The 15,158-nt window shown below is 31.7% G+C and overlaps 1 protein-coding gene and 1 long non-coding RNA gene across 2 annotated transcripts; both read left to right on the top strand.

Moving 5' to 3' along the window:
* Window positions 1-4,027: 4,027 nt before the first annotated feature.
* Window positions 4,028-5,453, top strand: LOC114386146 (cation/H(+) antiporter 20-like). The gene is made up of 2 exons (XM_028346141.1): window positions 4,028-4,031; window positions 5,032-5,453. Exons 1-2 carry the CDS (start codon window positions 4,028-4,030, stop codon window positions 5,451-5,453), a joined length of 426 nt encoding a protein of 141 aa, XP_028201942.1.
* A 145-nt stretch (window positions 5,454-5,598) lies between these two features.
* LOC114387066 lies at window positions 5,599-6,418 on the top strand. The gene is made up of 3 exons (XR_003661227.1): window positions 5,599-5,656; window positions 6,202-6,290; window positions 6,340-6,418. It is a non-coding gene; the product is annotated as an uncharacterized LOC114387066 (long non-coding RNA).
* The last annotated feature ends 8,740 nt before the right edge of the window (window positions 6,419-15,158 follow it).

Here is a 15,158-nt window from a genome sequence, read left to right as displayed (position 1 = left end):
AATTCAAATTCCAAAACCCTTTTGAAAAAACCATTTGCAATATTGCCTTTGGTAATCGATTACAATGCCTAGTAATCGATTGCCAGTGCCTTTGAGTTGTTGAAAATAATTTGTTTGAGGCCAAAATTGATCCACCAGTGAGATTTTTTTAACAAATAAACTAAGGCCTTATCTTTTTCTTGATCTTGTGTGGTTGACCTTGAATTAATCTTGAAGCAATCTATGTTTGTTTAACCTTGAATGTTTGTTGAAGTAATCTTGTTTAATTATACTTTGGTATCATAAAAAACTTGTATTCATACATTCACATTATCCATCTTCTTTCTTTATTTCTATCGTACATGATTTCTAATAGAAGTGTGTTGGAGAATCAACTCGTGCTAGTTGATAATTGTTGTAATTAATTACTTAATTGTTGAATGATTTAAGAGGCATTTATTTGACTATTTTCTCTTTGATTAGCGTGATATTTAACTCAATTTATCCTACTTTTGTAAATATTTAATTCTTAGTTAACTTGTTTTATTGGTAGTACCTTATTTATTTTGTTTGCTTTTGTAGAAGTAGAGTGAGAAGTTGGACAAGCTACTCATATTACATTTTGAAGTTTTTAGAGGTGCTTCTAACATGAATTCACTTAGCCATAAAATTTGGCTAAGTGAAAGAGGAGTTTTATGGCTAAGCTATAATTTTATTTTTACACAGAATATTTGGTACTTTGGCTAAGTGAAATTTCTGAGTTAAGTAAAATGTCACAAAATGAAAATTTAGCTCAAGCTTAAAAAAGGAATTGACTATCATTTATGGCATATTTTGTATAGAGGACACACACATTCGTTGTGCTATTGAGGAGAGAAGCTCCTTCTTAATTATATATAGACTTTTAATATAAAACATGCTTTGTTTTATGAATTTCTATTTTTATGTATAAATAAAAGTCTATATATAAAATTTTCCAATTTTTTCATAAAAAATATTATATTCTTTTATATAGTGACTTTTTTTTTATAAATTTTCAAATGAAAATACAGCTCTAGTAATACTTAGTTTTTTAATAAATTATATATAGGAGGTGTAGGAAGCAATTGCTTTGGATATGCAATGTTTATCTTATCCTTATTGTTCTACGGTGTAGATCACAAGGATGAAGAAGACTTGGATTCGTAGACAGATGATAATAGAATCAAAGGAGAGTGAGAGAGTGAATTAGAGAATAGAGTTTGGGAGGAAAAATCCTCAAATAATTTTGTATTGAATGAGTGTGTTAGTTATATTCAGTTGTGAACTTTTTATTTATAGGGTAACTGACCAGGTGCCTCTAGCCACATGTTAGGGTCCTATAGCTATTATTTGCACTGGGGTCCTATTCTTCTAGTCATGTCAGAACACTTGCGTTTTAGACTACTTTATTCTTAATTTATTTTTAAGAGAATAATCCTTAATATTTTGAATTTATTATATATATAATTTAATTTATTTCTAGTAATTTATAGTAAAGTTAGCATTTTATTTGATGAATTGCACACATTCGCATATTTTCTAGTAATTTATACTCTGAAATGTTGTGTATAAAACATATTGGTGACCGAAGTAAAAATTTATTCTAAAGTGTGGTATAGAAAATATTTACAAATAAACCATACATTTTGTGTGAATTTCAAATATAAAAGACTCAACATTATATTGTTGTTTGTGGGCATGTAACAATGCGAAAAACTACAAGAAAATGCCTATCACATAGCCTAACCCAGCAAAGCCGAAGGAGTTATTCCATCACCTTAGTACCCTCACTCTGGTCACAAGCTAGCATAACTCAACTCGACATTGTTACATCCTTGTCAGAGGGCATACAAACACTTTGCTGTCTCATTTTCTTTCCAATATGGGACATAAGTAATAAGAAAATTTGCAGTTTAACACTAACAATGTCAAAGAGCTTTTGCCATTTTTCTTTTTGAAAGAAATGAAAGATAATTGAATTAATTTGGGAAAAATAAAAGATCATAATTTCTATTTTATGCTTTGGCAATAACTTGTTATATGTTTGTATTGCTCCTTGTAGAAGAAAATACACAAAGAAATGGAGCCTATTCAGCTAGTTACATATTGGACAATTTAGAATGACTATTTAAAATATTGTTCATGATTTTTCAGGAATGTGATGAATTTTAAATCTTAAAGATCTTTGAACTGAACTGAACTTCTCTTGATGTCTATATTTGACATTTTAACTTGTTAGTTTGATTCCCCTTTATGTAATACAATCAACTTCCAATTCCAATATTCACCGTGCTTGAATGGAACAATAGTGTTTTGAGAGTACCAGTGCATTCTAATAGCAACATATTCCATAGAGTTACACCATTCTCCTAAAATTAGAAAAATGTGTGTAAGTTAATTCCTTAAAGCAGAGCTTTTACTTCACATCATCCAAAATTGGACCAGTTTTCTTATCATAGTCCTTTAATTTTGTGTCCTAGCTTTAGGCATGTAGCTTAGCATTGTGAGTTTGCAAAAGTAGAAAATCATGCAATGGAATTAATGAAAGTTATTTGTGTTTCTTTTAGTAATGGACTTAATGAAATGGAACCGTATCATGGCTAGATAATTCTTTTCATGTGTGCATGAGAAGAAATCAGTTAACCATTTGTTACTCATTGTAAGTAATCAATGGTTAACATTTACTTCTTATTGATTGACTTCTTTTTGTGAAGTGAGGGATTTATGTATAAAGGTTTAAACTATTAATTTGGAAAACGTAAAATTGGATTGAGATAGAAATTATCTTAAATTGTAATAAAGATTGAGATTGTAAATTTGAAATTGGATTGAGATAGAATTCAAGTTTATTTAACGAACTTTTACCTCTGCAAAATAATAGTTTGTTAAAGGTGCAAAAATTTCAAGGCGATTTCATCAAGAAGACATTGTGATGGCTTGCTTCCAGAATATGGGAGAGTTTTCAACAGTTATGTAAATTTTAAAGTTTAAACTTATAGTTGTTGTATGCAATTGTGTGTAGTTATTGTAAATTGTCTACAAGATCATTGTGTCTCAATAGAGTCAATACCTTTTTATTTTACACAATTTTCCCTTCTATTCACCATACCCACATAGTGAAGAACACAATATGAGTACTTTCTAGCTAGGTTATAAAATTCTACAACTACTTTAGCAACCGGATTTAAAATATGGTTGATCCAACCTCTGAGAAAGTTTTAGCTCAAACATAATTTCAGTAGGATAGTTTACCAAACAATATTCTAAGGTTACTTTTTTCCCTCTAGAAATGATTAAAAGTAATTTCTATATCCATACGATCATTGGACAAAAACAATAAACAAAATTTCATATACAATTACTTTTTAAAAATAAAATAAAAATCTAAACAACTCATTGTGGGACAACATAGTTTCAAATGTTCTAAATCAAAAGAATATTTTTCACCTCATTTTCACTCTCCATAATAAGAATGTGAGAAAGCAATAAATTAAGAATTCCATATGTGTGTGAACAATGACATAGTAAGAACACTGTAGCAAATATTGATGATATTAAGAACATATGCGATATCAATTTGAAATATTCCATCTGATCCTATATATTGGTCACTTTCAATCGAATCATTAGGAATATGGAAGGGAAGTTAAATCATTAAATATGTCTGAAATTAAAATAAGTTTTCAATTATACCTTAACAAAATTACACATCCAACTAATTTCACTAATAACTAGTTAAATGCCTAGCCTAAATTATCATCTCACATTCTCTCTCTTTCATGCCATTATTAATATTCACCCATTACTCTACTATCCCTATCAATGAATATAGATCAATAGTAACCTTCAATCTCAATATTTCTCTTTCCTAATAATGAAGTGTTGAAAATAGTATAAAAGATAGAATTAAAAAATCATTATTAATAGGTTAGTTGGTGACTTATAAATAAGACTAAATATTTCTTCTAAAATGTGACCAATATATAGGATTAGAGGGAGTAAAAACCATTGATAATAAAAGTCAAATATGGGTAATTAACCAAAAGGTCTTGTGTTTTAACCGGATATGTGAAAGATTAAAATAGAACCAAAATTAATAATAGAAGAGCATAAAATCATCAATGCATATAATTTTACATACATGATCGTGCTTGAAAAAATCAAAATGAGAATATGGTCCTAGCTAACCTTGATCTTTGGAGTTATGGAAGAAAACAATAATAGATACAAGAAGCAAATAACTCAAACAAATATTAATAGCACAACACTTTGTTTAAGTAGATTCCTCTATTTTTTTGGTTTGTTGGCTTTTCAATGTTAACCAATTATTCTACTGAAGCCTAAGATATGAATGCATTTTTGAGAAAAACCAATAGCAAAATTGCCATTAATTGATTCAGATTTCATATTTTTTTTTAAAAAAAATGAGTTCAAATTTGAAAAAATATTTTAAGTGAGGTATTCATCAGTTCATCAGAATATGAAGAGTCACCCACGTTTTGTCATAATTTGTGACTCTTCCCACATTTATTTTTGTTAGGGTATTATATATATATATATATATATATATATATATATATATATATATATATATATATATATATATATATATTTATATATAAAATTGACATATAATTATATTATTTACTCAAATGGTGCTTTCTATTTTTTTAGCACAATAATATTATGAATGATTTCGAAAATCATAATTTAATAATAAAAATAAAAATTTTATTTGATATGTTAAACTGTGTTTGGGTAACTTTTGACAATATAATTTTTGTACACTACTAAAAAATTATTTTTTTAAGATGCACATTCTAAGACGGTTATACGTAACCGCCTTAGAATGTCACGCAGTGACAGTTTTGTAGTTAAGAAGAATAATTTTTTTTTATGAAACACATTCTAAGACAGCTTTACGGAATCGCCTTAGAATGTACTAGGGGAACATAAACGACGCCAGGTTTATATATAAAAATGTTGTTGTTTTTGTTCACTGTTGCGTGTACTTTAATTTGAAATCCCTAGCCTCGCTTGAATTTATAGCCAGCATAGGCCTTCTTTTTTTCCTCTTCCTTGTGGGTCAGGAGCTTGATCTCTACTCCATTCCCCAGAGCGGTCGAAAAGCATTTTGCATCACCGCCGTCGAGATCTCTCTTCCTTTCATATGCGGCATTGACGTCGCCGTCATCCTTTGCAAAATCGTGGATGGCGTCGACAAAGCCGGATTCCCGCAGTTCCTCATCTTCATGGGAGTCTCCCTTTCCATCACCGCATTCCCTGTGCTCGCGCGAATCCTAGTGAAGCTCAAGCTCCTCACCATGCGCGTGGGAGAGACCACCATTGTCGCGACGGCGTTCAATGACGTTGCCGCGTGGATCCTACTTGCCCTTGCCGTAGTCCTCACGGGAGACGGCGGAGGACACAAAAGCCCCCTCGTGTTCGTCTAGGTTCTCCTCGGGTAACCATTGGCAATGGTCCTTCCTTGGGTTGGGTTTTCATGGCCGATTTCTTAACTGCATTGACTATAAAAGTGATGACCAGCACCACAACTGTGGATAATTACCAGCGTATCTATGTCCCACTAGGCATTCCTCTGAGGTGAGAGAAGGATGAACCACTTAGAGTTAATGTTCTATTCAAGCACATTCAAGTAAGTTCTATTTATAACCTCCTTCAAATTTTTAGATCATGTGGTTCTTTGGCTGGGATTGGAATTGGAGTTCTCTACCTGTTATGCTACTTTGTTCTATAACTAAGATTTCATTCTAAACTTGTGTTCTGTTTTTATGCTTAAGTACAAGATAGTTATCATCATTTATTCTGACTAGGCTTGAACATTATGAGCTCCACATACGGGATTATATTTATTTAATTGAAATCATTGCCATGGTCTTGCTTACCAACTGATTTTAGGTCCAATAGTTTTCATCTATCATGGTAGTAACTGCATGATTCCTTAATTAGATTCATCATGTTAAACCATCTAACAGTCTCCATAAGTAGCTTCATGGTTTGTATATATTTGTTAATTGTGAATGGACTAGAATTGTGAAACATTGCACAAAAACAGGGAACATAGCAGTTTCAGATTATTCACATAACATTACTAAATATGCGAGATTATTTGCTTTCAATCAAATTAATATATTTAAGCAAGTTTTCCCTTTTAGGCCCAAAATTGAATGTGTTGAACAGGAACTGCTAAGCGGAGATACTGTTGTAATAGCTGAAACCGGAGACTCATGGTTCAACTGTCAGAAGCTCCATCTGCCTGAGAATTGCGGGTGAGTCATTAACTATGATTGCATTGAGTCATTGAATTCCATCTTTCAGGTATGAATTCCAGATGCAGTATGGATCCATTGGTTGGTCAGTAGGTGCTACTCTTGGATATGCATAGACTACAACAAACAAGTGTGTAATTGCTTGCATTGTTGATGGCAGTTTTCAGGTTAGTAAGGTTATAAGAATATAAACTATCTGTGTCCAGAATATTAAAGACAATATACACATGTTTTTCTTTTTTATTCATTATTGACCTAGTATGAATTTTTGTCCGAAATGGAAGCTCCACCATAAACCATGGCTAAATGGCTATAATCACACATGTTAACAACTTGATGGATGCTACTATATTATATATTTTTTAAGAGAAACTAAGCTTGGGGAAGAGTTATTTCATTAAGAAATAAAGTATATCCTTGTAGAGATATGATAGTCCTTGCATCAATCAAGTTAGTTACATCAGTAGGTAATAAGATGACTAAATTATTTAAAATTTGAAAGTGAGACGTAAGTTCACCAAAATGTGCATTAGCACCATTTGTATGTTATACTTTATAAGAATATGTTGACTTAATTTGATTCAAGTACTTGACCTCAACTAATAGGGAAATGCTTTAGTTGCTACCAATGTTGAAATTAAAAGTGAATTCCTTTAAAGTGAGGTTATCTCAACCATTATTACACATCCAATACGTTTGTATAATGAGGAGCATCTACAGAAAGTAAACATGTTCATTATTTTATTTTCTATTTGATGAATGAATCACATAGACTTATAGTTTCCCTTATTTAGGTAACAACACAAGATATTTCAACAATGATTCGTTGTGGACAAAAGATCATCATCTTTCTCATCAATAATGGAGGTTATACAATTGAAGTTGAGATTCATGATGGTCCATACAATGTGATAAAGAATTGGGACTACACTCGCTTTGTGGACACTATCCATAATGGGCAAGGCAAATGTTGGACTGCCAAGGTTAGTATAAATTTAATAATGATTAAATATGGTTTAGTCCTTATAAATATGGTTAAATTTGGTTTTAGTTCTCTATTTTTTTTTTCATTGATTTTCTTCTTAAACAAAATTTAAATTTTATATACTATGCTAATTGTTGGTGAATAATGCCTTCTGCAATCATTGGTCTTTCTTTAATGCTAATTATCATTTATAGTTAGTAACATTAGATGGCTGGACTGTGTTTAGTTGTTAGTGAAAAGGCCTGTTATTTTGTAAGTTGATAGTAATTACCAAATTACAAAATTGCATGCAAATGGGTGTGGTGGGCTCTTAATTGAGTGTTGTTTTGAAAGAGAACGCAAGGATAATGAAAGGTAGTATGCTTAAGGAGACAATATTAAAGACAATAGTTTCACCAATTTGACAAAGAGATAGTGATAATGCCAATGTTCCAAAAATAAATATATAAATATGATGCAATCACTAGTTAGTTAATTGATTTGATGTTTGGATGAGGGTTGGCCTCTGGGTTTACTATGTAACGACCCGCCTCGTCGCTATGATATTAACACTCTAATATGCGATAATTTCAATTTTTATAAAAAGAACTCCCTTCATTTGTTTATGAAAATAGAAGTAATTTTGTCACAACATACATTCACCCAACAACGTGCCATTACTTAAGTGAATATACATAATTATATAGAAACAGTAACTCAGTACACATCATACACATAACAGAAATTAAATCTGTTCATAAATATAATTAAAATCCAAGTTTTACATCTTTAACTCAACAAAGTAGAACTTGAAAACCAACTACGAAGGAGTTGATTACAAAACACAACTCTCTCCCAAAATAATGCCAACGTCATCACGTCTGCTCGGCGACTCCTCACCAGAATCTTACTCCCTGCACCCTGTTGCTTTCATTCTGCTCCCATGAACAATGTTCGTGATCATCACAGGTATCAACCACACAATACAAAATTGCAAGGGTGAGTTCATTATAAAAAGAACCAATACCAATTCCAAATAACCACAATTAGGAAGAAACATAGGCAAACATTATGAGCTTACACAACATTCATTATTCGACACTCACATCCAACAATTGTTCATCATCCACATTCAAGAATTACTCATCATCCATCCAAGGATCCAATCAAGACTGCACAAAATGATGCATGCACCTGACTCAACTCTTAGATGCAATGTGGTACATACCAACAACCAAATCCCAGGAAATAGCCTAGGTGTGTCCGCACGACACTCTCACTTAGGAAATCATGCAGAGTTCGTCGAGACCACCCGGTTGTGCACATAACTGCCCCCCTAGGTGATCAGCCTGGGGCCCAAAGGAGTTCCCTACCAGGTGACAAGCCCCCTCAGTACAAAGTACACTCTTCCACAGTTATTCTATTTCCTGTGTCGTATGAGCTATGAACATGGCCAAAAGCAAGTGCCAAAGACCATGGACCAATTAAAGCGCCTAAACATCCCATCAGAAATGCTTAGATTCTTTAACCACGTTTGTCCCCCACGAATGGGTCATCCGACAAGGTCAGTGCACTCCACCCCCCATGAACATACACTACATACAACGTGGTCCAAAACAAGTACCAAAGACCATGGACCAATTAAAGCGCCTAAGCATCCCCTCAGAAATGCTTAGATTCTTTAATCACGCTTGTCCCCCACGAATGGACCATCCGACAAGGTTAGTGCACTTCGCCCCCCACGAACATACACAACATCCAATGTATCGAACATGGGCACCATCAAGTGCAATGACCATGGACAAATTAAAGCGCCTAAGCATGCCCGCAATGAATGCTTAGATTCTTTAACCACTCTAGTCCCTCACGAATGGGTCGTCCGACAAGGTCAATGCACCCGCGTCCCATGAACATACACAACATGCACATGCCAATGCATTTCCAACATCAATCAACATTCCATTTTCATATCATTCTCAACATAGACATCATCTCGTCTCAAAGACGTTATCAACAACAACAACAACCTCATTTCATATTCACATAATCATCAACAATAACATCAATTCATGTTGACATGGTCTTTATTAACAACGTCATCTCAAATCAATATCATCATAATTATCAATATCACTACATATCAATTAAAATCCTCAATAGCGACATCAACAATAAATCACATTCCGCACATATATATGTATATATTTCTTTCATGCCTAAGATTTACACTCCCAGGTCTTCAAACAACACAAATCAAATTAAGACATCAATTTCATTCATCACAATAAATATATATCGCATCCCATTCGTCAAAATATAGTTTTTCCTGAAAACCAGCATGCAACATCAATATCAAATGTATCGCATTCCTTTAATTAAAAACATTATTTCTCTTGGAAAACCCGCATGCACATCAAGGACAATTATATCGCATCCCATTAGTTAAAACATCATTTTCTATAAAGGAAAAATCAGCATGCAACAGGGACAGACAGTTATCCTCATAGCTAAGTTCCCTGACCTTAACTATGGTGTTAAAATGGTAAATTTTATAATAAAGTCCCCTCACCTATAGTGAGCTACCCACGGGTTCCTTGTCACGGCACTTGGAGATTTTGTTTTCGTCCCTGCTCATCAGTTCCACGTAAGCCTCTACCATGCCAAAACGAAGGAGACTTAATATGGATTTCAGAAACAAAACTAACAACAATGCTCTGGGTCAAACACCCACGTCATTACATGAAAGTGCTGAGAGAATTTCGGGTTTTACAAAGGGACATCATTTTGAAATTTTGATCATGCCATTGTGACCGGGGTTCAGTGTAGGTCACGAAAATAATACCCATTTCATGAAAAGATAACGTTTACAAAGTCTCTTTCTCTAGGGTTTTTCAAAGGAAACGTAAAATATGAAATGGTGGTTCCAAAGTCAGAAAAGATGCAAAGACAAGCTGAAACTAACAAGGAACAAGCATAGAACTATGGTTACCTTGAAGGAAAACAAAAGGTCAGATTAGGGCTTCGTTCTCTACCAAAACTGTGAGGCAAGTTGAAAGATTCCACTTCGGTTGAAGGGTTCCTCTCGGTGTGGGGTTTCAACGGAGAGCAACTACAATCCGTGATGGCTACTGGTGGCCGTGGGTGATGGAGAAAGTGCTTGGGACGTTGGAAATGGTTTTGGAAGAAAGAAGGAGAAGAAATGGCATTTTTCCAAAACTACTTGGACTACAAGGCTCAAAACGCACAAGTGACTAAGGCTCTCGGAAACAAAAGCGTCGCGCACACTCCATATGTCTTCTCAAAGATCGCAACGGTCAGATCATGGAAAAGTGTTCTATGAAGCTCCATATCAAAGTTTGGGAAGATCCAATGGTTAACGAAGGCTGGGCAGTGTTTTTATCGAGACAACTTCATGTATCTTCCTTGAGAAGCTTCATTAAGAGACTTTCTCGAGAAACTTCCTCGTGGCTTCTTTGAGAAACTAATGCTTTAACTACTAACATTCTTTTAATAACTAAACTCACCTCCTTGAAAATAATTACGGATAAAATAACACAACTAATATAATCAAACATCAAACATAATTACTATATATATATATATATATATATATCAGGGTGTTACATACTACAACCAGCGAATGTAAGGATTGAATTGGTCAAAAACAGTGACAATGCGGGGTCAATATCATTCAAAACCTTACTCACTCAATCTCCATCTTCTTCTACAGATTCTTCATTAGATTTGGACACTGAGGTCAATAAAACATTAACCAAAATTATAGCATATGGTAACTTTTTCTTTTATCATCATCAATATAAAAATTGTAATAACTGCTTACTAATAGGAGGGTTTATTGTATCTTTAATTACGTACCATTCCTTTTTTTTTTTCTTTCCTTATCTATTTTCTCTAATACCCATAATTGAATGCCACCTAGTTTTCAAACCCACCCACTTTCACATGTAAGATTATAGAAGGTTACTTTTAAGATCAAATAATTCTAGCAAATCCAACCCAAAAAATCATTATATCAATGCTCTCAAATGTAAATGTAGGCATCATAACATCTATTATACTAGGAATATCAATGAATCAGATTGCTAAAGATAATGTCTATATTAAAAATTCAATTCTTTTTTTAATGAAAACAAAGAATGTATAGATATGGTATCCCCAAAGTAAGAAACGAGTTATCTATAATAAAATGCTATCAATTTCATTTCGTAATAAACTAGATCAGAATAAGATTATATGCATTATCATTATAAGAAGAAATGATTTAAATGAATCCTAATAATACTACATTAATTTACATATAATTTCATGTGTCATTCCATTTACTTTAAGAACAAAAATAAACATGCTTAGACCTATTTTTTAAAATATCTCTCATGATTTGGAACCGTTCATTCCTATATACTTGTTAATATTGAACATAAAATTATTTATAATAATTTTTATTATTATTCACTCCATATTTTTTTTTATTGGTTTTCCTTATAAACAGTTGATTTGTGCCAGCCATCACTAGTTAGTTTCTAACATAACTATTAACATTATTAGGAGGGAAATAACTAATATGCTTTTGACTATATCATTTTGCACTCTTCATGCTTTGGCTTGTGTAAATGTTTTATCAATCAACATTTAATCTAGATATTATGGCTGAACAATGTGTTACAGTAACGGCTATGCTTATGGTTATCACCTACACACCCTTTTATTTCATTATATTTTAGTAAGTGCAGTCCATAAACTTTAGTTTGTGTATTTTTCTGTTATCTTTTTGAAGAACCTAGCTCACACAAAATATTAATTTCAAACACGTAATTCTTTTAAAGTTAGTTTGGGTCACAAAAAAATCAGAGAGAGTAGTAACTACAAAAAATGAAATTAATTTATAAAAAAAATGCATTCTAAGATGGTTGTTTTTAAGACCGTTTTAGAATGTAATACATTCTAAGACGATCTTAAGTAGGAACCCAACATTCTAAGACGATTGTCCTTAATACATCTAAGACGGTTGTCTTTAAGACCATCTTAGAATGTACTATATTTTAAGACGATCATGGGCAGGAACCCGTATTAGAATGTTATACATTCTATGACGGTTCAATACAACCGTTGTCGTAGACGTACATACTTTTTATGATGCCTGATACAACGAGGGTCAATAACCGATGTAGTAAGTCACAAATAATCGATGTAGAATGCTTTTATTGTAGTAGTGGTAATTCCATTCTTATTTTTGTATCCATTTGTCTTAAGTTGTCCTTCCCATCCATATTTTTTCAATTTATAATTGACATATATAATTAAGGTTTAATTACCAAAATAGTCTCTATAGTTTTCAAACTTATTTCTTTTAGATCTTATAGTTAATAAGTGAATTTTTTAATCTATGAAATTTACATTTTAATTCCCAAAAGGTTTCTGCCGTTAAAATTCTTTAATTAACTTAGTTAAAAAAATTAACAACCAGGAACCTTTAGAGAACTAAAATATAAATTTCAGAGACTAAAAACACACTTATTAAACTTCATGAAGTACAAAATCCACTTACTAGAGACTAAAAAATTCACTTATTAACTAAAGGATTAAAATAGATAAGTTTAAAAATTATAAGTACTAAATATCCTATAATTAATATTGATGGTCAAAATTATGTTTCTTTAAGACATTCTATATTTTTGTTTTTTCCGTGATTTTTAATTATATTTATTTTTACATTCCGTAAATGTGATTGAATGACTTTTCACATTATAATTGATAGATCTATTAATTTATTTTTATTAAACATTTGGAATTGTAATCGATACGAAAATTATAGGATAAGATGATATAAATAATTACTTTTGTATACATATGTGTTCTCATCATTATTTTTATAGGGTATTATTGCTTAATATTTTTAATTGATTAAAAATTATAATAACTAACCCAATTAAATGATATCTATTAATGAGCACAATAAAATTATGAATTATTGATACAATTATAATTTAATTGTTAAATGGATATTTTTCCACTTTTCTAATTAATTAGTATTTACTCTTAAAAAGATTTATTCTAAAATATTCTATATTATTTTTTGTTTTTTTAATTGTCAGTTTTTGTTAAACTACATGAATTAGTATTTAATGTATAAGAAAAAATATGTCAATTTGATGCATTTTTCAATAACAAAGTGCACTTAAGAAAATGTTTTGTATTTCTTTTTAAATGATCGTGTGACAATATGAAATGTTCCAGATTTACTTTTAGAAATTTTAAAAACCAATGTTATTATAATAAATTCAAATATATTTATGTCTTCCACAAGTCATGCTAATACAATCATTATTAATTAACAATATTTAAAATTGAAAAGATTATAAATCAAAGGTCATAAAAAAGTTAAAAAAATAGTATAGCTTGAATAACTATAGCTATAATATGAATCCAAACATTTCAGAAATACACATATAAAAAAAATCCTTAACATGAACAAAGTTTAAAAAATCAATACAAAGTGCACCAAATATGGTTACACAAACATGAATCCAAATATGGTTACACAAACAACCAAGCATGAGTAACAAAGTCCTTGGCAACGGCACCAAAAACTTGTTAAGAGACGCGCAAGTGCACCAAATCAAATAAGTAATAAACGATAAGATCAAATATTGTGCTCACATGGACTTTGATTGTGCAAGGTAATTTATGTGTAACCAATTCTAAGCTAGTGAATCAAATAAATGTTTGAGATTTTGAATCTAAATGTGTGGAAGTTTAAAATACAATAAGGAACAATTAACATTAAGGGAACGACAGGGCAAAGCTTAAAAGGCAATAACACAAACACTTGGAGGGTAGAAAATATGTGTAATGCAAAATTAAGGAAATTGTTGGATGCTTGACTAACCAAATAGTTCTTGATGTAATAAAGGACTTTTCCCCATTCAAAACTACTCCTAATATCACCTTAACCAACTAATCTACTCAAGCCATGATCCTTCATGAGAGAGCCTAAATCACTTAGTTTTATCCCTAATTCCTTAGCAAGTTAGACTAAGTGGTCTTAAGATCAATGGTTTATCACAAGGCTAATTAACTTCATTCTATCCCTAGAGATGATTTAATTAGATACCTCTTTTCAGTTCCTAGTATGAAAATATTTTTCCAATAATAATCATACTATACCACATATACATGAATGATCAAACCATACACAAAGCAATAAATAAATAACAAAAGTAATGAGATACAAATAACATAAGAAAACTAAATAAATGCTGAAAGTTTTATTTACAATCCTAGAGTTCTATAAAAGCATTAATTTTGAACTATTTGAGACTAAACTAAGCAAAAATTAAGGAAACAGAAGATAATTGATGTGTGAAATGAAGCTTAAAAGTAATCATGCACGACAATTATCTTTAGTATGGTGTGAGGTTGTCAATGCAGAGTGAGATTGAGTTAGAGAATGAAGGTGTGATGACACCGGTGAGGGAGGGAGAGGAACGCGTGGATGAAGGTGAGGGAGGAAGCGGGAGCGTCACTAAGTGTATAGTGCTTGAGTCAGAGTGAGGCCATGAGGGAGAGTATCGCGAGTTCATGCGTCAGCGTGAAAGAGAGGAAAATATATGGTAGGATTTTCTTTTTCTAACTTATGTTATATATATATATATATATATATATATATATATATATATATTAAGTTACTTTGGTAATTCTACAGGTAGCAAGTACCCACAGGTGTGGGTACTATGGTATCTGTCCTTGTCTCGTTAACAGATAGCTAAAATACTCGTCTGTGTAGATAACGGATATACGTTTACATAGCTTACTTCATATCTATTGTGGATTTTATTTAGAGATATACATGCAAACATGAATTTTTTTTTACCAACGACATATAA

This window comes from Glycine soja, chromosome 15 (genome assembly GCF_004193775.1).
Source record: "Glycine soja cultivar W05 chromosome 15, ASM419377v2, whole genome shotgun sequence".
NCBI lineage: Eukaryota > Viridiplantae > Streptophyta > Magnoliopsida > Fabales > Fabaceae > Glycine > Glycine soja.
This window is presented reverse-complemented; position numbering and strand designations above follow the sequence as displayed.